Source organism: Salarias fasciatus, chromosome 5, assembly GCF_902148845.1.
Source record: "Salarias fasciatus chromosome 5, fSalaFa1.1, whole genome shotgun sequence".
Classification (NCBI taxonomy): Eukaryota; Metazoa; Chordata; class Actinopteri; order Blenniiformes; family Blenniidae; genus Salarias; species Salarias fasciatus.
Window position 1 is genome coordinate 846,851 of NC_043749.1, and position 26,564 is coordinate 873,414.

A 26,564-nucleotide genomic window follows, 5' to 3' on the forward strand; every position below is an offset into this window, starting at 1 on the left:
CATTGGTTTGACCTGCAGCAGTTTAGCTGATGGTTTATTTCAAGCTAGCAGAAGATAAACATACATGGGCTTTGCTCTAAGTTCTGGATCTTTGTCCTGGTCTGTAGAGAACTGTACCCTCCCCCTACATCCTCTACATATATGTCTAGTTACTGCCATCAAGTGTCTAAATAATGCAACAAAAAATAACCTGCCAGCGTTAACTATGAAAGGCTCCTGTGATCAGTGACGGTGTTACCCAGATGTTAAGGGAGGAGGTTTCTTCAGGGGCCAAACTGTTCCTGATCCCGTCAACATGACTCAAAGCCCCCGAGGCGACTTCATTCATCAGGAATGAAGTCAATAAACAGGATGGTGGCGAGGCGCTGCTCCCTCAAGAAGGCCAAAGACCAGCTTTTCTCCATACTTACTCAGCTTTGACCTGGGTCTTTCAGAGAAATCATGGAGGAAATACGACAGGGAAGCTTCATCAGCTGGAGGTCTTCATCAGCTGGAGGTCTTCATCAGCTGGAGGTCTTCATCAGCTGGAGGTCTTCATCGGGGAGCCTCAGCAGTGAACCTCTTTAAACCACCGAAGCTCACAGTGACATTGGAGAAAGAAGGAAAAGGTGACGATGGAGCAAAGAAGCTGTAAATATTGAGATGTACTCGTCATATCGTTTCTTCATGGCTGACAGCGACTGCAGAGGCTCCTGGAGAATTTCTCCACTCACTAACAGTTTCAGAGATGTCCGGGTTTTACAGCAGTAGCGCAACATTATCAGTTTTTATCAGAAACTTAAAACTTACAGCAGTGTTTTGATACAGTTTACTGTGACGGACTCTGTCTTCACACACTTCACACACAGCTGGCAGCATTCAGGGAGTGTGTGGATGCGAGCGTAGAAGTGTCTTATCTCAGTAAAGTTAAGCAGTTTCCTTCAATGACTGATCAGAGGGGAGGTTTTCTGGATGGAATCTGAATGAAGTGAGGTTTTCCACATCAGGACAGCTGCTGATAAAACCTCTTTTCGGTCTTTTCAGAGTGTTTACTGTGGAGAAGCTCCAGCGGCCTGAACCGTCTCAACAGTTGCTGCTTGTGTTTCTCCGCCTGCTGATCCGACGTCTTCACGTCAGGTTCACTGGATTCTGAAGCAGCAGACACAGACTGATGTGTCCAGTGTGTCAAAAACCAGCCTGAATCACAAGCATTGAGACTTTTTCGTGATTCTTAGATAACCAAAGCATAAAATAAAAAAAAATCTATTTTTTCTATTGATTAACATAAATGATTCCAGAAAGCTGTTAAATTAAAAGTCTGAGCTGCAGAATGCTGACTCAAGTATTTTCCAACTTTAAGACTTCAGAACAAACTTTATTATACGAAGATATCAGTTAAACATGTGACTGTGTTTTTGAGTTTTTTTCTATTTTTTCAATCACACAACTTGGACAGTTACATTAAAGAAGCACAGTGGGTGAAACATGCAAGACATTGACGGCCTTGATTACACCCCAGAGGAGAGTTCATGTGTTGCTCAGAGCGTTTTCAGTGTGGCAGTCCTCGCTTCTCTTTTCCCCTCACCGTCACGTGTTCATAGAAGACGGACTCAAAAACAGATCGTCGGCAGATCAGCACAAGGAGACGGTTCAGGCCGCTGGAGCTTCTCCACAGACCGATAGAGGTTTTATCAGCCGCTGTCCTGATGTGGAAAACCTCACTTCATTCAGGCTCCAGCTCAGATTCCATCCAGAAAATCCCCCCTCTGATAAGTGAACTTCACTGAGATAACACCTTTCTACACTCACATTCACACACTGCCTGAACGCTGCCAGCTGTCTGAGGTTCATGATAGCAAACCGGATAAATACACTGTGTCTAATAAAAACGGAAGTTTTTTACTGATCCTGTACAAACCTGTGCATGTTTGAATAACGATGCAGTGTTAGCATCTCAACCACACACAAAGTGCACGTTTAATGCTGCAAAACACAGCAAAAAGACTATTTTTAACAACTTTTCTTTGCATTTTGCACCAGCATGCATCACTACAAGAAGATATTTACTTGAAAGTAGTTTATCAAACTATTGGCACTAAAATAAAGGGAAACATGTAGAGTGGAAAAGAAATTAAACTTGAAAGTTATTTTGGTGTCATTTTAAAGATACGACAGATTCAAACTACAGAGGAAGAAAATGACATTTTGTGCAAATGATTGAACTATAAGATTCAGTTTAAGTATTTATCATGTAATTAGTCATTGTGAACATAAATATCACCTCCTGAAGTTCAGCTGATGATCAGCAGGACAGTGTGGCGTCCAGCTGCTTCACTGTATGCTTGTCCTTTTAATTCTAGCTCAAAGCGTCCTCTTTATCGTCTCGCTTTACCATATATTTCCATTTTGTTATATGGAAAAGGCAAAATCTGTTCAACAGAGGAAAGAGAGAAATCTGAGCAATAAAAGCAGCAGCTGTGTCGGTGTTCAGAGAAATGCAGCGTTTCCTTCATAAACCATCAACAAACAAGATCTTTTACTTAGAACTTTAATAGGAAATTTTACACAAACAGTTTAAAAACATGCATGTTTCACAGTGTCACAAGAAATATGGTTTAAAAAAAAAAAATACTGTTAACATTTTCCAGCGTCTCTTACGAAATGTTCTGCAGCTCGTTTTTTTTTTTTTTTTTCTTTTTTGTTCCACAAGTTGCATCATGGGATGTTTGAAAGCACGCAGGACTGCGCTCATCTGTTTGTGCAGCTTCTGCACCCAAAACATATGGGCTCCCTCCCTCTGCGTGACTCAGAGTGTGTGTGTGTGTGTGTGTGTGTGTGTGTGTGTGTGTGTGTGTGTGTGAGAGTCACTGAGGAAGCGCGCTGCAGGCCGAGGACCGGCTCTTGCCTCACTCTGGCTGGACGAGTTTTTCCGAGAAGATCCCAGAGTGGCCTTCTAGTCGGCGGTGCTGCTTCCAGCTCTCCTCCCTGATCCCCGTCAGGAAACCCTCCTGCTGCAACACACACACACGCGCACACACACACACACACACACACACACGTGAGGGCTCGCTGGGACGAATCCACCCTGCAAGCGGACACTGTCATTCTGTTTAAGCCTTGTCAGTTCGTTTTACGCAAGAAAACACATTAAAGAAGTTCCAACGAACGCCGAGGAGCTGAAGCTGTTGCTATGACGACGAGTTCCTGAACTCACCGGAGTTACAGTTCAACCATGACTGTGAAACAAACTCTTATTTGTATGAGGAGGAAGAGAAGGTTAAAAAAAATAATAATAATAAAAAAGGGAAGCAAACATGAGGTTCGTGGGACAAAAACTGGCCCAATAGTTCAGGAGTGTCAAACAGATTTTAGTTCAAGAGTCACAAACAGAACATTCTCATCCTGAGTGGGTCGAACCAGTAAAACAGAAGCATAAAAAGCTCTCAATTTTAAGGTTTTTTTTCTTGTGGTGCAGAGTATACAAGAGTAAAATGTCTTTATATCTGTAAAAACTAAACAATTAGGACTGAAAAGTACTCAAATTTCAGCATAAAGTCAATTTTAATGATGGGAAACCCAGCGAAATGTCCAAAAAAACCTGTCGTTTTTAGTTGTTTTTCCAAACTCTTTGAGGCTATTTGACAGTAACCAGCCAGCAGGCTTTCATGGAGGCGTCACCTTCGTCTCAGTTCAGTTCTTAGTGTTGTGCTGCATTTAGGGATGAGAATCAAGAACCGATTCTTGTGTAGAACCGGTTCCCAGAGACTCAATTCCAAGGAATTTTTTGTCTCCTTGATGGTTCCGCTTATCGGTTCTGCTGTGTGTGATGACGTAACATGCGCGGAGCGTAACGCCGGGCTTACAGCAGCCACGCTGCAGTCTGGCTTTGGCGCCGCTGCGGAGCCCGTCCGGCGGTCCAGAAACTTTCAGCAAGGATCCCATTTTTCCGCACTCCAGAGCCCTGCCGCTTCAATCTGAACAGAAGCAAGTCGGGTGCTGGAAGCAGATACTTGTTCTAAAAGAAGCGTTCCAAATAAAATCTGTGTGTGTTTTTGCCTTAACATTGTTTTTTGTAATTCTTCTGGTGGAATATATGACAGATAACGCGATCTAGTCATTATACGCATTAGAATAATGAGCGATGTTGTACTTAGTCATTGTAGGAAAGTCAAACGACACCAGAATTGCGCAAAACAGCTCTATGGCCGGAGCGGCTCTGTGTTGCCAGATTGGGCAGGTTTCTGCACAATCAAGGTTCTTTTGAACGTGTCGGGCAGGTTAATGAAATGGTTTTGTGCTTGTGACTTTTTTTTTTTTTTAATTATGCAAATCCGGTTTTATCTTGCATTTTCTACAGGGAAGTAGGTTTGGGCTGCTTTCTATTGCTGGACGGTTTTACATGATGTCTGGGGCCCTGACTCTGGGCTGAAAGAGCGACAGATCTGGCAACCTCCTTCAGCAGACAGCAGACCCACCGGAGGCGGTGCGGGTGACAGCGCTGCTGTAATTCCGTACCGGAGCCGGACCGGACACGCACGGGCGTCCAATGTGAGCCCGGCCTAATTCGGTTTTGAGTTTTCCAACATGGCGTCGAGGAAGAAGCTCCAGAGTTCGGCTGGAGAAAAGATGAAGACCACCGGGGCTACTTGCAACGCTTTTCGCCGTTGCACAGATATTTTTTTCTTCTGTTCAGGATGAAGATATTAAAGAGTTAATGCAAACACCCGTTTGTATTATTTCTATTTCTCACTCAATGAGAATCGATAAGGAATCGTATCAATAAGTTGTGTCGATAACGGAATGGGAATCGCTAAATTCTTAACAATTCCCATCCCTCGCTGCATTACTACTGAAGTTGTTATAAACAGAAGAAGAATCCATCCTTTATTTTTTTAATTTTGTAAAAATTGGTTTGTCAGGCCGGATTGGAGTCTCCTGTGAGCCGGTTTTGGCCCACGGGCCTTATGTTTGACACTCCTGGGCTCGAGGGTCCACATAAAGTAACAAAAGAATGGATAATTAAAAGTTGATACTGTGGAAAAAATACATCTAAATATGTTTGATTTGTTTAAAGAGAAAGAAAATCACTAAAATGTGAAACATTTTCTCAGTATTTTGCAAAGCAGGATAATGAAACACACGACGCTCTGATAAAACGCCATCAGAGTTTAGTGTTTTCACTTGAAAACATCGTCTGAACAGGTCTTAGATTTGTGTGTGTGTGTGAATGTATGAATGTGTGTGTGTCTTATCTAAAGTGAATTTACTGCCCTGCTGAAACAGAGGTTTGAGTTTACCTTCATGATTTAGTTACCGTCTGGACCTGCAGGGCCTGTTTTGGCTCCGTATCATTAGGTTTGTGTTTTCTGACTCCAGCGTTACTCAGTTCCACTGCGGCTCTGTAGGAGGAGCCTGCAGGCCGCCAAACATCTGCTCCGGACAGATCAGGGCCGGAAGCGAAGGTGAAAACACACGATTACGTCCGTTTTCTTCACATTCATTCCTCATAAACGCCATATTTCCTTCTAACTCAGGCGTCAGCAGCAACTTTCAGGGTGTCAACTCCAGAGTTCAGTGATAAATTCAGTCTAGACTTCAGCTCATGTGCAGAGGGAAACTGGAAAATTTAGAAAATAATTCCTTGAAAATCACAAAAAGAAATTTCAAAAGTGATGAGAAGCATTGCTTCAGAAGCTGTGGCAAAAAGTATCAATCCCACAATGCATCTGTTTGAGCTCCACAGACATCCAGGAACCTAATCTCTCTCTGTTTTACACACACACACACACACACACTCCTACCTGCAGAGCGGCCTGGAGCACCAGGATGACGTCTCCCTGCTCAAACTGAAGGAGGCCTTCCTCAGAAGCTGCGTGGCTCTCCAGCGCCACCGCCTGGTGGAAGCACAGGTTACAAGGAAGCATAAATAACAAGCACTTTCAGCCTGTTTAAGGGACAATTATCAAAGCTAAAAACATCTACCAGGTTCAGGCAGTTAGTTCAAGCAGCTGGAATCTCAACACTACGTAGTTAAACTGAAGTTTCAGGACAGAATGTTGGAGAGTGGAAGCCCTCCATGTGGCGACACACCCAAGTCTTCTGTTTTTAGCAACAATAGAACAATGCTGAGATTGGCTCAATGCATAAATGAATTAAAATTCATGTAACCAGCCTAATGAAACACGTCTGACATATTTCCATGAGTTTTATCTGATTTTTCTTAATGAATCTGTAGAAACTGGTATACAAACAGAAAAAAAAAAAAAAAAAAAAAAAATGACAGTACTTGTCCACACTTCCCTAACATTATTAATGGATTCATTCCTTGATAATAAAAGATCGTGCTCTTTTTAGCGGCAGCACAAAAAAACAGAAAAGGTATATTCCAAGTTCCTGTTTAAAAAACATGAATTTCAAAGGTAAAGCGTGTTTTTGCTCGTTGATGGGGTTAAAATATTTACTAGAGCCAAAGAGCTAAACTGGATCAAGCTGATCAGATCCTGTGGTTCATGATCACCAGAACATCCTGCTGTTCCTTCTGCTGGAGCGCCGCGGTGCTTTACCTTGTAAAGAAAGCCCGGTGGATTCTGGGAGTCCTCTGCTGTCTCCTGGTGGACCGAGTCTTCTTCCGTCTCCTCCGGTGTGCCAGCAGACCTGAGCGAGGGCTTTTGAGCGGAACAGAACGAGACTCGAGGGGCCGGAACGGGTGGAGGCTTGGCCTCCTCTTCCCCGGACGGAGGTTCGACCTGGTCTTCCCCAGGTGGAGGTTTGACTTCCTCTTCCTCTGACGGAGGTTCGACCTCCTCTTCCTCTGACGGAGGCTTGGCCTGGTCTTCCTCTGACGGAGACTTGGCCTGGTCTTCCCCGGGTGGAGGATCGGCGGCAGCGTCCCCATCAGGGCTCTCTGGGGCCGACTCGTAGATGCTGCTGGCCTCCTGACTCGCGGCCTCCGACGGCTGCCCTCCGACCCCGGAGTCTTCAGACTGGCTCTCCGTCTCCTCTGGGCTCTGGCCGTCTCCGTCCTTGGCGGCGGCCTCGTCGTCGCACGTGGATCGCCTCTTGGGCGTGTGGGCGCCGCTGGAGCTGAGGTCGGACTCCGACGAGCTGCTGTCTTTGGAGGGGAGGCTGCTGTCCTCGGAGGTGCTCTGGGTCCTCTGCACGGCGGCGGGAGCCGAGTCCTTGCCGTTCTGGTTGGAGGACTTAATGGAGACGTGGTCGGCGGGGAAAGCCGTGTTGCAGGGGATGGGGTTGGAAATAACCAGGGAGGTTCTCTTTTTGGACTTGGTGGTCATGCTGATGGAAGAGAAGACGGTCACGGTCATTCTCCTGGGGTTAAAAAGCAAGTGGGTTCAGTTCAAACAGTCTGTACACTTTAAAGGAGTCTGGGTCCGGTCCACTGGAGTCAGAGTCATCTCGACAGTTACTATTTTGCTGAACTCCCATTTAGCAGAGGAGTAACTCCTGTGATTCTCAGCTGATGAAAGCTGTCCCACTGTGGTCTGGAGGAACGGGGAAATGTCTGTATGTCTGGTATTCGGCTCAGACGGGGTGTGTCGAGTGACCAAACACCAACCCTCACCTGTTCAGACCTTTGACGATGAAGGCTTTACCCGAGTGCTGATTCTCCAGTTTCTTCATCACGTTATACAGCTCATTGTTCAGCTGGGAGGCACAGGTCAAACAAAGGGACACAGGTTATATTCCTGCAGGTCTTCACCACATGTTGGACATCAACACGTTTCTGTTCCTGCCAGAGCGAATGAGAGGAAGCAAAAAGGCTGGATCCACATCGTACCACGCTCATTTCTTTATAGAAGACGTCTCTCAGGTTGGAGATGTTTTGGAAGACCGTCACATAGCAGCCAATTCGACTGTGGAGGCAAAGAAAGAACATTTTAACTTTCAAACAACCACAACTTTTCCTCTGCTGAACCAAATGACGTCTAGTAATGGCGATCGGTCAGAGCCAGAGGTCTGTGGCTCTGCAGCGCCTCGGTAACCCTGAAACAGCTGAAAGCAGTCAGGAGTGAGATTAAGAGGGAAAAACAAACTGTTTGAAAGGTAAAATGCCTTAAAATATATATATAGTTGCTCAAAATATTATATAATATATAATATAGTGCAATTGACTATTAAATATTCAATAACAGTCACAATGTGTGACAATCCAAACTGGCTACAAGAGCTGAAATTACTAAAAAGGTAAAAACAGTTTAAATAGTTTGAAAGACTAAAAGTTTTAAACAGTTACAATGGCTCAAAGTGCTAAAAATAACAGAGAAATCTGCCAAAATCTAGAAAACTTTGACTAAAAAAGGTATAGAAGGTTAAAAAAAACAAACAAAAAAAAATAAAAACAGGTGTTCAAACATATAAAGTATTTAAAAGCTGGTTTAAAAAAAGAGCCAAATAACTAAATAAAATACCTAAGCAAGTGAGTAAAACCGACTAAAATAACCAAACTAGAGAAGAAGCAAAAACAGCTAAACAACGAATAAGTTCACTAAAAACAGCTTCACACTTGAAAAATTTCACTCTGAAAAATTTTGTAAATTAAAATTATATATATATATATATATATATATATATATATATATATATATATATATATATATATATATATATATATGTGTGTATTTATTTTTTCATTTTTACAACTTGTCTGTTGCTTCGGCGGACCGCACTGTGACCACACGGGCCAGTTTTGGCCCACAAACCTTATGTTTGACACTGGTGTTTCAAAAGTTAGACATGTTTCAAGCTTGTGTGTGAAAAAGCAGGTAACACTGTGTGTGTGTGTGTGTGTGTGTGTGTGTGTGTGTGTGTGTGTGTGTGTGCTGAACCTCACCTCTGATAGAGCACGGGCAGCTCCTCCCTCAGCTCCTTGTTAATCTCCTCGAAGACGTTCTGGGCTTTGTTGAACTCCTCCTCGGCCTTCAGAGAGAATCAGAGCCGCTGTGACCACCAGCCGCCGCCGCCGCCGCCGCCTCTGACCACCGCCACACACTCACCTTGGATATCTTGGCCTCGTCCTTCTTCTTGGCGCCCTGCAGCGCCTCCAGGTGGTGACGCGCCGAGTCGTAGTCCACCAGCTTGCGTCCGCGCTTCGCCACTCGCTCCTGAAAAGCGGCAGCGGGTCAAGACGTCTTCCTCTGACAGCGGGGGAGGGGAGGAGGAGGGGCGGGGCCGGTTACCTTGACCTCGGGGAACTGGCTGGTGTAGTTCTCCATGGTGCGGACGATCTGGTCATTCAGCTTCTCCTCAAAGTCGTTCCACAGTAAATCTTCACTCTAACACACACACACACACACACACACACACAGAGGAATAGCAGTCAGAACCCGCTCCTCAGCGCCTCCTGCTGGTCGGAGGTGGTCCTGGACGTGTCTCCATCCTGCCTCCGTGATGACGCCCAGGTCCTGCGCTCCCATCCAGTCCGGCTCGTACACGTCCCTCAGCGTCTGGGACAGACGTCTGGACGTCTCGTGGACGCCTGCAGGAAGGAAGAGGGAACAAAGAGCAGGTTTACTCAGCTGGGCCTGGAAAGGTCGACCAGCTGCGGCGGCGGCACACAATGCTGCGGCCCGCCGGCGACTCCCAGAAGACCTCCAGTCAGCCTTCAGCCCACGGTAAAGAAAACACACAGCAGAATGACTGAAACCTCAAAATGGAGAAAAATAAGTAAAAGAGCTGAAATGGATCAAATCTCCTGGGAGAAATAACACTAGCATCAGTGTAGCTGAAACAGCTGAAACAGGTGAAATGGTTGAAAAAGATAAAATTGTAAAAATGGCTAAATACGGTACGACAGATAAAAACGGTCAAATGTCTAATAATCTTATTAAATAATTCAAAGAAAAAAAGTCTAAAATGTTCAAACTAAATCACCAAAGCACCATTAACACCACAGCAGATCCACTGAAAACGCTACTTTTTGAAAACACTAACTACATCGTTTCAGCGTTTCCGTGGAAACGGACATCATCTTCAAAGCGCCGTCATGTCAACATGATTGTTTTCTGAAACGAAAACAAAAAAACGTTGCATTTCCATATGAAATGTCTATAACTGAAAACCACTGAGGAAAAAAAGGCTAAAATGTCAAAAACAAACATGAATCAGGAAGTTAAGTGTTTGATAACCACGACAAAAAAAAGTGAAACTCAGTGACTTTTACATAAAAGGAGGAATCTCTGATGCAACTGGAGCTTCATAAACTGCCTGCTCATTTCAGCAAGTTTTTTTTTTTTTTTTTTTAAGAGAAGGTGAGAACAGCCGACACTTCCTGGATCAAAGCTGCTCCACAGACACACCGGTGCACGAGTACGTGCACCAGTACGTGCACGAGTACGTGCATGAATCACTCCTGCAGTGCTGAGTCTTGTTTTTTTTTTGTCTCCATTGCTGAATGGTACTTGTTCTCAACCAACCTGGCAACCCAGACGGCATTGCAAAAGCTGACTGGGACTCTAAGAATAGAAAGAGTCCACTTCCCCATCTGGCGCCCCCCCCCAGCCCCCGCCCCCTCCCCTCCAGGCAGAGGCCAGGTGAAACCCACCTTTCACTGCAGCGTAGTACGCCCTGAAGTCTTTGAACAGCCTGCTGCCGTCGGCCTGTGGCGGAGCAGAGAGCAGAGAGCAGAGATCAGAGATCAGAGATCAGGGTCGCGGCCGCCCAGCGGTGGAATCAGTTTTCTGCTCTCCTCTCTGGGAAGATCCTCCATGAGCAGCGAAGTGGAAGTCTGTCCTCTCAGCACGTCCACTTCCTTCCTGCTGCGCTGCAGTTTAGCAATTTGCGCTTTTCTTACGTAAAAGAAACATTATTTTATAACAGAACTGCTGAGTTTTGCTCCGACAGCAGTGGTGTCAAACGTAAGGCCCATGGACCAAAACAGGCCTGCAAGCAGCTCCTCAATCCGGCCCAACAAACCAATTTTTTTTTAAACATACTTAAGATTTACATTTTTGCTCAGATTATCGTCATTTCAGTTCTACTATAGACGTTTCCGTCCTGTATGCTCTGCACTACGATAAATAAAGTCTAAAGTTTAAATGTAAAGGTTTTTGTGGCACCATTTTAGTAGTCTGACACATTCAAATGAATACTGGGCTGTATGTGGACCCTGAAATGAAATGCATTTCACATTTAAGTGGAAGCAGCTCATAAAATTTCTTCTAAAATGACATGAGGCTTAACTTGTTGATCATGTTTTATAACTACAGTTCCCAACTTTTTATATGTCGAGGCATTTTTAGTGGATTTAGAAAATGCATGACAGTATCAGCTGTTCAGAGGTGAAGTTATTTTAGCAAATTTTGCCATTTTATTTAAACATTTCAGTAGTTTTTAAAAATATTTTTACTGTTTTTACAGTAGAATTTTGTTTTCTTTGATTTTCACTATTTTGACAGTTTTTTCCACACTGAAAAATCAGCTAATTTCTTTACATCCACTGCTGGTGTTTCCTTCACCCAGTTCTCCAGCGGAGACACAACAAGCCGCATTAATGTGAGCAGATAACAGATAGAGGCGCAATGTGTTGCAAATCTTTCCACTTTCCAAGGCCAGCGACTCTGCCCTCCCAGAGGATCGTGGTAAGGAGGACACCGCCGCTGATTCAGCTGGGTCTGGTTGGTTGGTTTGTTTTCTCTCCTCTCTTACCTGCTGCTTGTTGAGGTTGAAGGAACACAGCTCGAAGTGCTCGTCTTTGGTCTCCATGGTTTTTCCCAGTTTCTGGAGCACCTGAGGAGGAAGCAGACGGCAGGCTGAGAACACAGAGGGAAACGTTTTCTGTCATGTTTTCCAAAATGTGCTGGCCACTGGTACACGAACCTTCACCACAATAAAAGAACTTGAACTCGCCCTTTGACCCCAGTTTAATCAGAACTGATGGCTTTAGATATTTCAGTTCTTACTCAGTTTTCCTTTGGTCTTGTTCAATAATTCGGTTTTATTGAACTCTATGGTGAAATGCATTAGATTATTTGAACTATATACCGATTTTCTTCATTCTGTATTTTAGCGCTAAATGCAGCACTTTGAACAAACTTTGACGCGACGTCAGTCCCGTTTACATGAATACGTGGATTAAACTCCGGATACCACTGAATGGTCGGATATTGCCTTACTACTGTGAAGAAATGACTTCAGGTAAACAACAAGGCGTGCCTGGTTTTTCCCAACGCCAGCAACTTGAGAAATCATGGGAGGAACGTCTGAATAAATATCACCACAAATATTGATGAGGACTGAAGAATGAACCGATCAGAATGTCTGGTTACGGAACTCTTGTTAAGAAGCAGATTATAGATGATTACTCTGCGTTATCCTGAATCACTGGAGGTCACTGATGCTGCAGTTACGTCTCCACATGAACAATAAATGTGACATTTTCTCTGATATTGAACTATATTAGAAGATACTATGACTCCAGACAGACGTTTAACCTTTAGGGTCAGTGACGATATTTGGTAAATTCGGCACGACTTCCTGTGTCTTCATGAAAAGCAACAAAACATCCATAAGTTCCCCTGCTGGATGAGAGTATTGATTTTCCACGTCCAGACGTAACGCCACCGCCAATAATCCTCACGAATTTCCCAATTAGTAGGGTTCTCTGTGGCACTGTAGCAGATTTCTGTTGTCAAACAGTGACATCTAGTGGTCAAAGACGGTGAGTACCTGTTTATGAAAAGGTATGGATTCGCTTATTGAAACGTCACATTGTCATCCAAACAATTTATTTAAAACTTTGACTTTAAGTATAAGATATACGGTAAGCAGTCTGGCGAGACGAGTATATTTTGTTCCTTTTGTAATTGATGCATTTATCTTCAAAAGCATGAACAAAGATGTGCACATTAAAGTAAAATATCAGTATCTTTATAAATATACTCGCCTCAGTGCTGCTGAGAGGAAACCAAAGAGAAGGATGGAGGGAATACTAAGAGTGTGGTCAATCTTTCAAAAGGAAAAAAACGAGAAATTCAGTGTTTTTTTAATGGAGAAATTGTGATTTTTGTCAAATACTGTTCAACGGACTTATTTAAAAATTTGATGTATTGTATTTATGTACACTGATTTTAACTAAGACGTAAATGACTGACGAACAGACATGTGGGTGTAAATAGTAGAAATATGTGAGAAACTAAAATCATGCATTATTTGGGTCACTGGGGCTGACACAGGTGTGATACTTACTGACATCTATTTTTAAATGAGGAGCTTGAATTTACATCTGCAGCTGTGGTTTCTTCTTATTTTAATGGAAAATAAAAAGTGGAACATCCTCAAAATGCGTTTCGTTTTGAGATTTTAAAAATGAATGAATGGATTTTTAACAAAGTCTGATGAGGCTCAACAGGCGACTGGTAGCTGAAAAACGAGGACGTTCCAGGAGACTGAACTGGGAGTCCTGGTACTCTGGAGGTAAAGCTCGCTGCTGGCCATCCACTGAGCATGAGCACAACTGGTTTCAGTAAAGTAACTTTTTCTCTGTTTCCCTTCAGAGTGTTTTCAAAAAGCTCCTCCTCCTCAATTTTTTTTCACAAAGCTGCATTTCAGTGACTGCAGCCCCACCGTCATGCGAACAGACCCACAATGCAGCAGAACTTTGGTGAAACCCTCCATGCTGGTTCCTGTTCTCCAGCAGAACCCTGGCAGTGTGTTTGACCTCTGAGTTCATTTGACCCCGGAGGCATCAGCGTGACCTTTGACTGGACACACTCGCTGGCTCCGGGTTGGAGGCGGCCGTGCGTCCCCCGCCGTCGGAGGGACCACAGGCCTGTTTGTGAGGCCAAGCAGTGAAATCAAACGACCACAATCCGAGAGAAACAGCCAGCGAGAGGAAGTGCACAGGCAGGAAGTGGCAGCTTGTGTGTGTGTGTGTGAGTGTGTGTGTGTGTGTGTGTGTGTGTGTGTGTGTCTGCTCTCAGCAGCAGCTGTACAAAACAAAGCAACAAGTTAAATTTGTAACTTGACAGGAACGCTGACTGCTTTAACATGAAGTTGTGGAGAAGTTTTGGAATAAAGAAAGTTTTTAAGTCTCCACAGTGTGTGTGAACAAAGTGTGTGTGAACAAAGTGTGTGTGAACAAAGTGTGTATTCAGCGTCACAAGCTGCGAAAGTTCCACCCAGATAAATTAACAAACATCCTCCCAAAAGTGAAATTCTGAGTCACATTCCGGTTGGGGGTTTGAGTCCAGGCTGTGAAGCAGCTGACTGGATTATTCTGCCTCATGTTTCCCTCAGGAGGAGGAGGAAGCTGGTTTGTCTCTCACCTTCTCCTGGGCTCGATTCAGCGACTTCTGGACCCGTTTGGCGAGGAATCCGGCTCCTGCCTGGAGGTTCGGACCCATCCTGTTGTCTGCCATGGTCAGCTGGGAGTGTGTGTGAGTGTGTGTGTGTGTGTGGCGCGCGGTCCGCCTCCCGTCTGCTTCCTCAGAGCCGATCAGCTGCACTTCAAGGCGCGCGAGGAGGTGGAGCGAACTGCGCACATGTCAGGACGCCGTCCTCCTCCCGCCGGTCCCGGTCCTGTCGGGACCTGACCCGCATCGCTCACCTGGGCCGCCAGGTAAGCGGCTGACGTCGGGCTGACTCAGCCGCGTGACGTCATGACGCTGAAAAGAAATTGCGCAAAAATGTAAACATTAATTATTTTAATATAAGTCAGAGCGCAGTCAGAGGACAGGTATGAATGAGGAGGTTTTACTGCTCTTTCCTCTTCTACAGACAAACTGAGACGAAAATAAATGAACAAAATAGAACAGAAAAGAATAGACAAATAGATAATTAATCTCATTCCAGTGTTTATGTTGACTCTAGAAAATGTGCATTATCTTCCATGATCAGTAGAAGGACTTCCTGAATATCAATACTACTCTCTCTTCGCGCTGATCTGGTTTCTGAAAACGATCCTTTAAGGTTTTAAATGACACAATTACGATACTGGACAATAAGAAAGCTGTGCTGCTCTCTTCATTGACCTTTTAAAAGGTCCTTTGACCCTGCTGATCAGCACATCCTGAAGCAACACTGCTCAATCCCAGCATGCACTGGGCTGGTTTGAAAATCACCTCCCAGAAATCAAGGTATTACATAAAATATTATTGTTCCTCCTGCATTAAACGTCACGTCAGAGGTTAGGGTGACCACACATCTTCTTTTGTCCAGGCATATCCTCCTTTACGGTAGCAAAATTATATCTGGGGAAGTGTACTGAAACTCGCTGAAATGTCAGGATTCTACTCAGCTTGTTCATCAGATCATTCATTTTGTAGAACTGTTATTAGCTGCTACTCTGGTCACATCATTCCTGAAGGCTTCCTGAACACAGCGGTTCACTGGAACATTCCTCTCAGTCACAGTGTCACACCGGGAACACAAGACATGCTGGAACAAGACAACGACGATAAGAGATAGATGATGATCACATAATAGGAAAACTTTATTTATTTAGACATATCCTTGGGAATCTGTGCGCCATCCCAACAGACGAGGAAGGCCAGCACGACTGAAGAGAGAGAGAGAAAAAAAACACAGCTCATTTTTGTTGAATTTTGAGCTGTTATTCATATTTTCACATCAGCCCAAATCAAACAAGAATAGGTGACCTATTTTTCTTCTGCCTGCAAAAAACAATCAAATGAAAAACATTGAAGAATACTTGTATTTTTCTTTCTATTTAATATTTTGAAGCATTATATGTGTTTTTGGAGAAGAGTTTCCTCTCTTTCTTTTGATTCGACCATGTTGTATTATTTATGTTTCGATTGTGGAAAATGTTCACTTCAAACAGAAAAGGACCATCTTAAATAAATGTGTGGTTTATAAAGCTGCTTTGTCATCCTGGGTGTTTTCTGCAGTTTGTCCAGGAGCCCGGTAGAAAGTCCTCTTTCTGGGTTTTCAGAATACAGTCTACCGGGCCAGGGTTCTGTCCTGGGACCACTTTTATTTACTGTCTATGGTAAAAACATGGGTCATAACGTCCCACGTGTACAGCTTCATGTGACGGTGCCCTGAGCTGTGAACAGCCTCAGACAGACGCTCAGTCTGGGCTTCATCTCACAGCTGGAGGTCAAACCGCCGACACCTGAAATCGCCTCAAAAAATGCCCAAAGACTGTAAACCCCTGAAAACTAACCACAGCAGCGACAACTTCCTGTTGAAAGCAGCCCTGAGGAGTGTCAAGTAACACATGGGTACCTCGGCACTGTTTCACATTCGCTACTTTCAGTTCCTGCGAGTTCAGCTTGCTGGTCGCTCGTGCAGAGCTGCTGTCTCTCTGCTCACCGCGCAGCTGGCCTGGAAAAGAGTCACTGAAGTTAAGAGGTTCACTAATAGGTTTCAGAAAAGCATAAGCAACAGTGTTTCTGCTGCACAAAGGAACAATTTGCGGTACAAAACCACAGGAAGTGCTTCAACTGTGAAAGTCCTGCTACTTTTGAAGGCGCCAATCAAAAACTGCTCTGGAACCAGTTGAATAATTTCACCTCTTTAAAAAGTTTAAACAAAATTTTTAGACTGTTGAACACAAATAATGGGTTTGCTTTAGTTTATAAAAGACAGATCCAGGCTCAACTTCATTACTTCATGGTTAATTTACACAGATGTTGTGTCTACTACCTCTGAACTTGGCTTTCGAGGATGAAGCCTGATCCAAACGTGCACTGCCGTCTAGTGGTGCTTCTTGGTAGTGCAGTTTGAAAATATTGAAACATTTAATATTGTCTTAATAAGTGGAGATAAGGCAGCTTTATTTTTTACTGTACATTTCAGCAACAAAGTCAAGTCAAAGTGACCTTTCTTGAAGAATTCTACTGCATATACAAGACACAGGGCGCCGGCCCTCCTACTCTGAAAACATATCACCCAGGAGAAATGAAATCGAAATTATAGGCCAAATATATCCGTCAAGAAGAGAATAAAAATAAAGAATTTGAGAAAATAGACAGTTAAAATAGTGTAATAAAATCTTTGAACACAAGTTAAACACTGAAATGTGCAAAATACCCCTAAAATGTGGAATATCCAAGACACTTATTGAGGAATGTTGAAGACAATACGCCCTAAAATGTCTAATATCCAATACAATATAACCTGAACGTTCAGTATACTGCAAACAATCCAATTTAAAGTATCTGACAAAAATGAATAAAAACACGGAACGAAACAATAAAATCTCAAAGACCCGCATATCTTCACCTGCTCCCTGTCACTGAGAACTTCTACCACTAGATGGCGGCAGTCACCAGACTACACCTTCTCTGGAAAGCAGTTTTAATGTGAAGAGGTTGCGAACAGTTCAGAAATTAAACTAAAGACAAAGTTTTGTTAAATGATGATTCAAAGTAGCCCATATTTAAGGAGTCCTTAAATAGCTTCGTAACGAATTAAATTATTATATCCCTCTCTGAGAACCACCGTTCTTTCACACAAACAATTAGTTGTTTCTATTTCGTGAAAAGTCAAAGGTTTAATCCTCAAACTGTGCTTTTAATCAGTGTATTTGGAGTAATTTCCTCATCTTGCGCCTCTACTGCGTGCAACCAGTCTGTGACGTTTATGAGGTAGACGCGTTTTAAGAACGTGGGTGTTGCGGCGCGGGCGGAGCTTACCAGCTCCACATACTGCAGCCATTGGCCGAGCGGCGGACGCCGTGACGCAGAAGGAGCGCACACCGAGTGGAGGTTTGGCGCGGTTGGGTGAGGACAGACTGGCTGCAGACGGCGGAGGGAGAGGAGCCGAGGTCACGCCGCGGGGCTTTTTTATTTAAGATAACTGTTTCCCTCCCGGAGAGAGAGAGATACACATCATCGGGTTTATTTGAGAACTTTTACCCCCTCCTCTCGCCCCCCTGTTGTCGGCGCTTGCCTTCGCGCAGGCGGACAGAAATACCTTGAAAATGCCTCCCGTCGAGAACGACACCGGCAAGAGCGAGCTCAAGTCCAGGATACAGAAGCTCATCGACTCCAACCAAGTGATCGTGTTCAGCAAGAGCTACTGCCCGTACTGCCTGAAGGTGAGCGGCTTTATGCTGGAACAAACTGTGTGTGTGTGTGTGTGTGTGTGTGTGTGTGTGTGTGTGTGTGTGTGTGTGTGGCCGGTGGGAAACTTCCATCTCCTCCAGCGGAGTGACGGGCTCCGTCTAATTGCTGGTCCGCCTGGTGTTACGGATTAACTGGCCTCCCAGTTAGCGGGTGACTGGTTTCCTTTAGCGTTCCCTTTGAAGCGCCGAATTCGCCCGATGCATGAAAAGAAGACAGCAGAAATCCATAGCTGCCCTGACTAACGTCGTTTAGCTGCTCTCTACTGTAAGGTTTCGTAACGTCGGACTTTTTTTGCGAGTCTTGACATAATACGTAACGAGGCTGCAACAGGAAGTCGATCCCAAGTTAACCGGGAAGCCAGTTAATCCACTGCACCAGTTGTCTTCATGCTACAAACTGTTTATACTCCACAGATTTTTTACTTTTTTTAGTTTTGAAAAAGAAAGTTATGTTTCTCGGAATCATCCTCACAAAGTGGGCTCACGTGAAGCTCACGCGGAGTTTTGCACCAGCTTACATAATTAGTTTTTGTTAGCAGAGTGGGTGCCAAAGTGTGGGGCGGGTCCCTGTTGGGGGCGCCACAGAGGGATTAGGGGCTAATCCAGGGATCTGGGGGAAACCTTTCCCTAAAAACCTACTTTATCTAACCACAAATGTATGTAATTGGCTGTGCAGAAATTTTAAATTTACATTTTAGTGGAAACCAGTTGCAGTATTTGTGTGTAGTGCCATTACAAAAACAAACAGCACCCACTCGTGGCCTGGCAGGCTAACTGCACCTGTCAACTGTAAAATGGCTAATAATACTAACTTTTGTGTGTCAGAACCTTGTCTTGATCCGTTGTTGTTCACTATGATCGCGTTAAGTGATTCGGCGTTGTTCGGATGGTAACCTGTACATATCTGGGAAAATGTAAGTAGAAACTGATGCGTCTCTCGTCTGTCCGTAGGTGAAGGACTTGTTCAAAGAGCTGAAGGTGGAATGTAACGTGGTGGAGCTGGATCTCATCGGTAAGATGCTTCACTCACACACTGTAGTGAGATTCTATCTGTCTGATTAAGAAAATGTGATAGAAACTGACAGATTTAAATGAAAGTGAAAGCATAAAGCAACCCTCAAAACGCTTCACGTGTTGCAGCATCTCTGAATGAGTGCAGTATTTGTGTGTTACTGCTGAGTTATTGATCTCAGCCTCTTTAACCGTTGCTGAGTCACGTCAGGCTGCGCTGCGTTTGTAATCAATCCACCTCCCCGGCGAGCCGACGTTTCGTTCGCCAGGTCCGTTGATGCATGCGGTCGTCTTCCTTCGCTGGAGAACTGCCGAGTCACTCCCTGAACGAGGCTCCGAGCCGTATCTCTGTGACCTTTGACTCCTGCTCTCACATGCTTTCTCACCTGGATGAGTTTAAGTTGAAGGGCAGCCGTTTAATCAGAAGTTATATGATTAATAATTTAATAATCCATATGCGGTGACAACAGAATCCATTCAGGCTGCTGATTTTTTTTTATTGCTGCGATTTGAGAGCGCTGAGATAAAATCCTGACGAGTCGTGCTGACTTGCAGATTTTATGCTGTGATTAAGAACTGTGGTTTCCTTAAAGTGTGGTCATGCTTTTTTTCCCCCTAAGTTAGCTTTGGGCTTTTTGTTTACATACTATTTATACTGTTTTATATCCGTTTGAAAGTCATTTTCTCCTCATATTTACTTCACAAAGCAATAAAGAAGCGGTGTTGAAGTGACTCGGTTGCTCTTTGATGGCCAGACTTTTAACAGCGTCCTCAAATTAACCCCGATAAATGAAAATATCCATGTTAAATAAACACTGCTGGGGAAATACACCTTCTGCTCCTTCTACAGTGATTGGATAGAACGGATATTGGAAAAGATGGTCAGTTTAATTACTTTTTTCACCGTGAAGAGCTAGCGCGTGCGTTAGCATTAGCCACAGGAAGCAGAACTGTGAAGGTTAAGTATGAAAGTTTTTTTTTTTTTTTTCCTCTTTCTTTGATGTGTGTGACCAGAGGATGGAACCAACTTCCAGGAGATGCTGCTGGAGATGACCGGACAGAAGACCGTCCCCAACGTCTTCATCAACAAGACGCACGTCGGCGGCTGCGATAAAACCTTGCAGGTGAGCGGCGGGCGTCCGTTCCCCGGCGACTGGCTCGGCCGGTTCTGAGGAGCTCGTCGTCCGTTTGTCGGTTGATTGAGATCAAACCGCACGGCTGTTTTTCTCCCTCTGTGGCCGCTAAACAACGACAACAGGGTGTTCAGACTGTTGTTGTTGGCAGCGGCGCCGTTGGAGGCGTGATGAGGAATGTGAAGGTGTGTCGGCGGGTCGCCAGGCGGCTCCTGAACGGGGAACGGTTTGTTCCTGCTTCACTGGCTCATAAAGAAGCCAAAACCACAGAGATGAGTGAAGAGTCGAAGAGGAAAACAGGAAAAAAGTCATGTTTTGAAAGAATGGGAATCATCAAGCGTCTTTGAGTGTCCAGAAAAGCGCTATATAAAACCAATGCATTATTATTATTATTTCCACTGCAGCGTTTCCAAATAACTTTGACTTTATGGCGTTTGATCAGTACTCAGGTCAGGACTCGTCCTTTGAAGTGGTGGTTTTGGTGTATTATTTCAGTGAAATCTGACTCCAGATCAGCCCGGGCTGGAGGCAGTGAGAGTGTTCAGGCCGCCGCTGCTGTCACCGTCAGCTGCCCTGAGACGCCTCCAGGAGACAGCCGGCGTCCTCCTGTCCGGGAGTCTCGGCTGTAGACCTGAACCCTGTGCTGAGTGTTTCCTCGCTGTGTTCAGGCCCACAAAGACGGCAGCCTGCAGCAGCTGCTGAGCGGGGACGGCGAGGCCTACGACTACGACCTGATCGTGATCGGCGGCGGCTCCGGGGGCCTGGCCTGCTCCAAGGTGAGGAAGGGGGGGGGAGGGCTGCTGTTGCTCCATCCACTGCAGCAATTTCCTGAAGCGGTGAGTAACGTCCGGAATGAACGATGCGCTGCGTTAACAGGAAGCGGCCTCGCTGGGGAAGAAGGTGATGGTGCTGGACTACGTGGTGCCGACGCCGAAGGGAACCACCTGGGGTAAGACGAGACGCTTCCTGCTCCACTCCGGAGGCGGCGGTGGCTCTCGGGGCTAACGGCGTGTTCCTGCAGGTCTGGGCGGGACCTGCGTCAACGTGGGCTGCATCCCCAAGAAGCTGATGCACCAGACGGCGCTGCTGGGCACCGCCATGCAGGACGCCCGCAAGTTCGGCTGGGAGTTCGAGGAGACAGGTGAGGGCCGGGAGCGGCGGCCCCGGAGGTCCCGGAGGGGGGACGTCGCCCCGCCGCCCCGCGGTAAATCAGCAGGCGGGAGTCCCACCTCGCCGCCGCCCCTCCCGGCCGGACTCACACACACCTCTGTCGCCGCCGTCCGCAGTGAAACACAACTGGGACACCATGAAGACGGCGGTCAACAACTACATCGGCTCCCTGAACTGGGGCTACCGGGTGGCGCTGCGGGACAAGAACGTCACCTACGTCAACGCCTACGCCGAGTTCCTCGACCAGCACAAGATCAAGGTAACGGCGTCCGGCGGGTTCGGCCGGGAAGCGTCCGAAGCGGCGCCGGCTCAGGACGACACCTGAAGGCGCCCCTGCTGGTTTTTCCTCTCAGGCCACAAATAAACGAGGGAAGGAGACGTTCTACACGGCCGCCAAGTTCGTCCTGGCTACCGGCGAGAGGCCGCGCTACCTGGGCGTCCCGGGGGACAAGGAGTACTGCATCACCAGGTAAACACACACACACACACACACACACACTCTTACCTGATGGCACAGGGTGTGTCTGCAAGCACACACCCGTTTAACGAGCCAGCAGGACGCCTCGCGCACAGCAACCATTAATCTCCCTCCTGCCTGAACCGTACGCAACCTCATCCTCAGGTGTGTGTGTTTGTGTGTGTGTTCCAATTATGTCGGCGGCCGCAGCACAATCACAAAGCCTCAGAGTGTGAGGAAGAAGAAACCACCGGAGTCTCAGTGTGTTTTGTCCAGCTGGAATCCAGACATATACATTTCGTGGACCAAACCGATCTGTCTCCCTCCCCCTCCCGTAGCGACGACCTGTTCTCGCTGCCGTACTGCCCCGGGAAGACGCTGGTGATCGGGGCGTCCTACGTGGCGCTGGAGTGCGGCGGCTTCCTGGCCGGCCTGGGCCTGGACGTCACCGTCATGGTGCGCTCCATCCTGCTGCGGGGCTTCGACCAGGACATGGCCAACCGCGCCGGCGAGCACATGGAGGAGCACGGCGTCAAGTTCCTGCGCAAATACGTCCCCGTCAAGGTGAGGCGCCGCCGGCCGGCCTCGCTCACAAAGCGCCGGGCTAACAAAGCGGCAGGTGGCGAGCGGACTTTGAACCGGAGTGTCTGCATTTGATTCATTGTTGAACCACCTGGCGTCGACAGTTTGATCAAACTCTGGAACTCATTAATCATTAAATGATCCCATCAGCATTTCAATGGAAAGTCCGGCAGTTTATTCTTCCTGCAGCGAGAAAATCTCATGAATTTCAAATGAACGGTACAGTCACTTTAAAACTCAGATGTCGGACAATCGGAGGAGCACCTGAACGCCTCTCGGGCTGCAGGCAGGAAACTCAGAACGACAGTTTTCTGTTGAGTTAAAGGGAAAAAAAACACCAAAAGTGAATCAAACGCTCTGATCTGACCCACATCTCGGCTGAAGGCGCGCTGATGAGGAGCTCTGATGAGGTTTTAATTTGGATTTTCAATCATGTTTCACCGTGACGACCAGCCGGAGGACAGTTTCTACTGGTTTGTTTTAGTGACGGTCTGTCAGGAGACCAAACTAATCAGAATGTGAGGCGAACGAGTGTAAACACAGCGGCGGCTCCGCTTACACGCACTGTGCTGAGTCACGCTGACAAGTGGTGTGCGGTGTGTGTGCGGTGTGTGTGCGGTGTGTGTGCGGTGTGTGTGCGGTGTGTGTGCGGTGTGTGTGTCAGGTGGAGGAGCTGGAGGCGGGGACGCCCGGCCGGCTCAAGGTGACGGCCAAGTCCACCGAGACGGACGAGGTCATCGAGGGAGAGTACAACACCGTACGTGGCCACGCACACACACGTGTTCTTCGCCGCACAGAGGTCACGACCTCTGCGACATCGCAGCGGGCTGAAACCATCTGACCCGTCCTCCGCTGTGCCCCGCTCACCCTGTCTCCGCCCCTCAGGTGCTGATCGCCGTGGGCCGCGACGCCTGCACCGACAAGATCGGCCTGGACAAGGCAGGAGTCAAAGTCAACCCCAAGTGAGTGAGTGTGTGAGTGCGTGCGTGTGTGTGTGAGAGAGAGAGTGACGGAGTGTGTGTGTGAGCTGTCTCCTCTCAGGTCACATGTGCTGCTCTGCGCCTTTAAGACTCGCTGTACAGTCACGGTGATTCAGCAGTTTTTGCAGCTGTGTGTGTGTGTGTGTGTGTGTGTGTGTGTGTGTGTGTGTGTGTGTGTGTGTGTGTGTGTGTGTGTGTGTGTGTGTGTGTGTGTGTGTGTGTGTGTGTGTGTGTGTGTGTGTGTGTGTGTGTGTGTGTGTGTGTGTGTGTGTGTGTGTGTGTGTGTGTGTGTGTGTACTTCCTTCCTGTAATCTGATTACTGCTTCTTCTGAACAGACTCGTCTTCTTTTCTTCCCGGTCTTGGAGACGGTTGTTTGTTTTGTTGAGCGAGGCGGAGCAGCTTCTCCTCTCCTCGCCGCGTCGGGTCCTAATCCCCGCTCGGCCTCGTGCTCCGGTCTCATGACTGTAGTACTCGGCCGATCAGCTGATCAGCTGCTCCCGCCTCGCTGAGGCTTATAGAAATACTACGACCCCCGCCGCGCAGCGCGACCTTTGACCCGCTCTCCTCCCGTCATGTGAAAGGCCTCTGGTTCTGTTGACCCAGATGTTTTTGAAGCCAGGAAGTCTCATTTAAAGTTAATTTACCAGGAAAAGCTGAATGCTTCTTTAAATAGTCCAGCATGGGGTGTCAAACATAAGGCTCTGGGGTCAAAAGGGGCCTGCAGGAGGCTCTGATGTGGCGTCGGTCGTGTAGAAACGCTGCTGTGGTTCCAGCAGGTGAAGCTTGAGTGTTTGTTGTCTGAACGCTCCTCGCCGTCCGCTGCAGGAACGGGAAGATCCCGGTGAACGACGAGGAGCAGACCAGCGTGCCGCACATCTACGCCATCGGCGACATCCTGGAGGGCAAGTGGGAGCTGACGCCCGTCGCCATCCAGGCCGGCCGGCTGCTGGCTCGCCGCCTCTACGCCGGCTCCTCCGTCAAGGTGGGACAGGCCAGGAGGGGCTTTCCTTTGTGTTTTTTAATGGCCAAATTAATTTCTTAGTTAGCTCCAGCTGCTTCTTCTTGCAGATATTTAAACACCTCGAGTAGCGATAAAGGACATTTTTTAACATATAATTAAAGGCTGAAGGAGCAACATGTTTTCAAATGCCAGTTTTAAGCTTTCCAAGAATTTTACTTGATAAAAATCACATTTAACTGTAAAAGGTTTAATAGTTTCTTTATCAAAGTGTTCTCTGTCCTCTAGAAAGGGTTCCTAACTCTTCTCTGGAAAGTTGAACTCCTCTGGAAATGTCTTGTGAACTCAGTACGCTGGAGAATTCATGACTCATCAGTCGAACTTCTTTTAGATAAGAATGTTTGCAAAATAAGAAACGGCACAGAATGTTTTACAGTGGTAAAAACAGTGATATACACACATGTTTAATCTGATATTATGAAGCATCTTGAAGCAGTTTCTTTTTATTTTAATATTATGGAGAGTAGTGGTGCGTTTTACTTATTTCTAACGTACACTCCATAGTGAGTAATAACGGGATTGGATTGTTTGGATTATAAATCATTTTAGAATAACTTTAGTAGATTTTCTCCACGGGGCGTACATCCCATTGTTTCCAGAGCTAGTGTGTGTTGTTGTGGGACTAGTGTGTGTGTGTTGTGGGACTAGTGTGTGTGTGTTGTGGAGCGAGTGTGTGTGTGTTGTGGGACCGTTGTCTCCAGCTGTCCCGCTCTGTGTCTCGCAGTGCGACTACATCAACGTTCCCACCACGGTCTTCACGCCGCTGGAGTACGGCTCCTGCGGCCTGTCGGAGGAGAAGGCCACCGAGCTGTACGGCAACGACAACGTGGAGGTAACCGCTCGGCCCCGTTTCCACGGCAACGCTTCAGCCGGCGTCGCTGTTTCATCAGTTTTCATTTCGTTTCCTCCGGTGGGGTTGGTGTGGAGACGCCGCCCGGCGGCGGTTCGTGGGCGTGTTGTGTAAACGTCTGCCGGTGACGGATCCGGACAGGCCGGCGGCGGCTGCCGGTCCAGACTCGCAGGCTGAGTGTTTGTGTCGCGGGTTTGATTCCCGTCCTCAGGCGTGCCTGTTTCCGCCCTCAGGTGTTCCACAGCCTCTTCTGGCCGCTGGAGTTCACCGTGCCGGGCCGCGACAACAACCGGTGCTACGCCAAGCTCATCTGCAACAAACTGGACAATGTGAGACCCCCAGCCCCCCCCCCCCGGCCTCTCCGGACCGGCTCTGAGCCCTGTTGTGTCTCTGCAGGACCGAGTCATCGGCTTCCACTACCTGGGGCCGAACGCCGGCGAGGTGACCCAGGGCTTCGGCGCCGCCATGAAGTGCGGCGTGACCAAGGAGCAGCTGGACGGCACCATCGGGATCCACCCCACCTGTGCCGAGGTGAGCGCACGACGCCGACCGCAGGGACCCTGAGCAAGGCAGCTCTGAATCACAACACGCTTCAGTTAAATGAAATGTGTGTTACGAGCTGGTTCGGAGCCAGTCTCGGATGTTCGCCGGTCTCCTCGGGGAAATGCTGATTTCCGTGTGCGCTCCGCCCGGCAGGTCTTCACCACCCTGGACGTGACGAAGAGCTCGGGTGGAGACATCACGCAGGCCGGCTGCTGAGGTTAAGCCCCGCTGGCTCGGCGGCCGCCCTCCGGCCCTCCGGCCGGGCGGCGGCCCTCCGAGCAGCGGGGTCACTCTGCTGAAGGTCCGCCGGCGTCCGTCTGCTCAGAGGAAGCTCCACACACACACACACAAGCCGTGTGTGTGTGTGAGCTCTGTGACGTCCTCGCCCTTAACCTGGATCACAGGTGGGCCGGGATCGATGTCCCTCTGCAGAGACGCGTGGTGGTGGTCCCCCCCTACCCCCCTCCCCCTCTAGATCCTCACCGTGCGGCTTCATTCCCCCGACAGCTTCTCATCCTCATTATTTATCTTTTGCACCAAAGTTTTCTGGTCTGTTCAGGTCCTCCTCCTCCTCAGCCTTCACACACTTCACCTCTGGTTCATTCTCAGCTTGTTGCTGTTTTTTTTCTGCTGCTGCATCGTGTGTGTGTGTGCGCGTGTGTGTGTGTGCGTGTGTGTATAAAGGAAATCTTGTAGAGGACAGTGTTCTGTCTGTAATCTGTATAAATGATTTGTTTGTTGGTGTCAAACCACTGTAGACTCTGTACGTTTAATAAAGGATGGATTCAACTTTG

General features: G+C 47.1%; 2 protein-coding genes across 3 annotated transcripts; one reads left to right on the top strand and one right to left on the bottom strand.

Annotated features, from left to right (window-relative positions):
* Nucleotides 1-2,633: 2,633 nt before the first annotated feature.
* bin2b (bridging integrator 2b) lies at nt 2,634-14,422 on the bottom strand. 2 transcript variants are annotated; one of them, XM_030092622.1, is made up of 12 exons: nt 14,259-14,422; nt 11,641-11,721; nt 10,538-10,592; nt 9,378-9,472; nt 9,174-9,269; nt 8,991-9,098; nt 8,828-8,913; nt 7,775-7,850; nt 7,559-7,641; nt 6,543-7,272; nt 5,781-5,873; nt 2,634-2,987 (listed from the first exon to the last, which is right to left on the bottom strand). In XM_030092622.1, the coding sequence occupies exons 1-12, from the start codon at nt 14,349-14,351 to the stop codon at nt 2,886-2,888; spliced, it is 1,698 nt and encodes a 565-aa protein (XP_029948482.1). In that variant the 5' UTR covers nt 14,352-14,422; the 3' UTR covers nt 2,634-2,885. The 2 variants fall into 2 exon arrangements, with proteins under 2 accessions (XP_029948482.1, XP_029948481.1); XM_030092621.1 differs by having other exon boundaries at nt 2,634-2,990.
* A 3,249-nt stretch (nt 14,423-17,671) lies between these two features.
* txnrd3 (thioredoxin reductase 3) lies at nt 17,672-26,564 on the top strand. Its single transcript, XM_030092188.1, has 16 exons — nt 17,672-17,998; nt 18,977-19,037; nt 20,051-20,160; nt 20,838-20,945; nt 21,046-21,118; nt 21,191-21,310; nt 21,456-21,598; nt 21,693-21,808; nt 22,135-22,360; nt 23,043-23,135; nt 23,264-23,340; nt 24,185-24,341; nt 25,102-25,209; nt 25,461-25,556; nt 25,624-25,758; nt 25,924-26,564. The coding sequence occupies exons 1-16, from the start codon at nt 17,882-17,884 to the stop codon at nt 25,984-25,986; spliced, it is 1,803 nt and encodes a 600-aa protein (XP_029948048.1). The 5' UTR covers nt 17,672-17,881; the 3' UTR covers nt 25,987-26,564.

What these genes read in the sequence shown, in the direction of transcription:
- bin2b (XM_030092621.1), bottom strand. Translation starts at nt 14,351, where the DNA reads ATGGCAGACAACAGGATGGGTCCGAACCTCCAGGCAGGAGCCGGATTC. An exon ending in GCCAGTTCCCCGAGGTCAAG is followed by an intron (nt 9,099 to 9,173) that starts GTAACCGGCCCC and finishes GCCGCTTTTCAG; the next exon opens with GAGCGAGTGGCGAAGCGCGG. An exon ending in ACGAGGCCAAGATATCCAAG is followed by an intron (nt 8,914 to 8,990) that starts GTGAGTGTGTGG and finishes TTCTCTCTGAAG; the next exon opens with GCCGAGGAGGAGTTCAACAA.
- txnrd3 (XM_030092188.1), top strand. Translation starts at nt 17,882, where the DNA reads ATGCCTCCCGTCGAGAACGACACCGGCAAGAGCGAGCTCAAGTCCAGG. An exon ending in ACTGCCCGTACTGCCTGAAG is followed by an intron (nt 17,999 to 18,976) that starts GTGAGCGGCTTT and finishes GTCTGTCCGTAG; the next exon opens with GTGAAGGACTTGTTCAAAGA. An exon ending in GGTGGAGCTGGATCTCATCG is followed by an intron (nt 19,038 to 20,050) that starts GTAAGATGCTTC and finishes GTGTGTGACCAG; the next exon opens with AGGATGGAACCAACTTCCAG.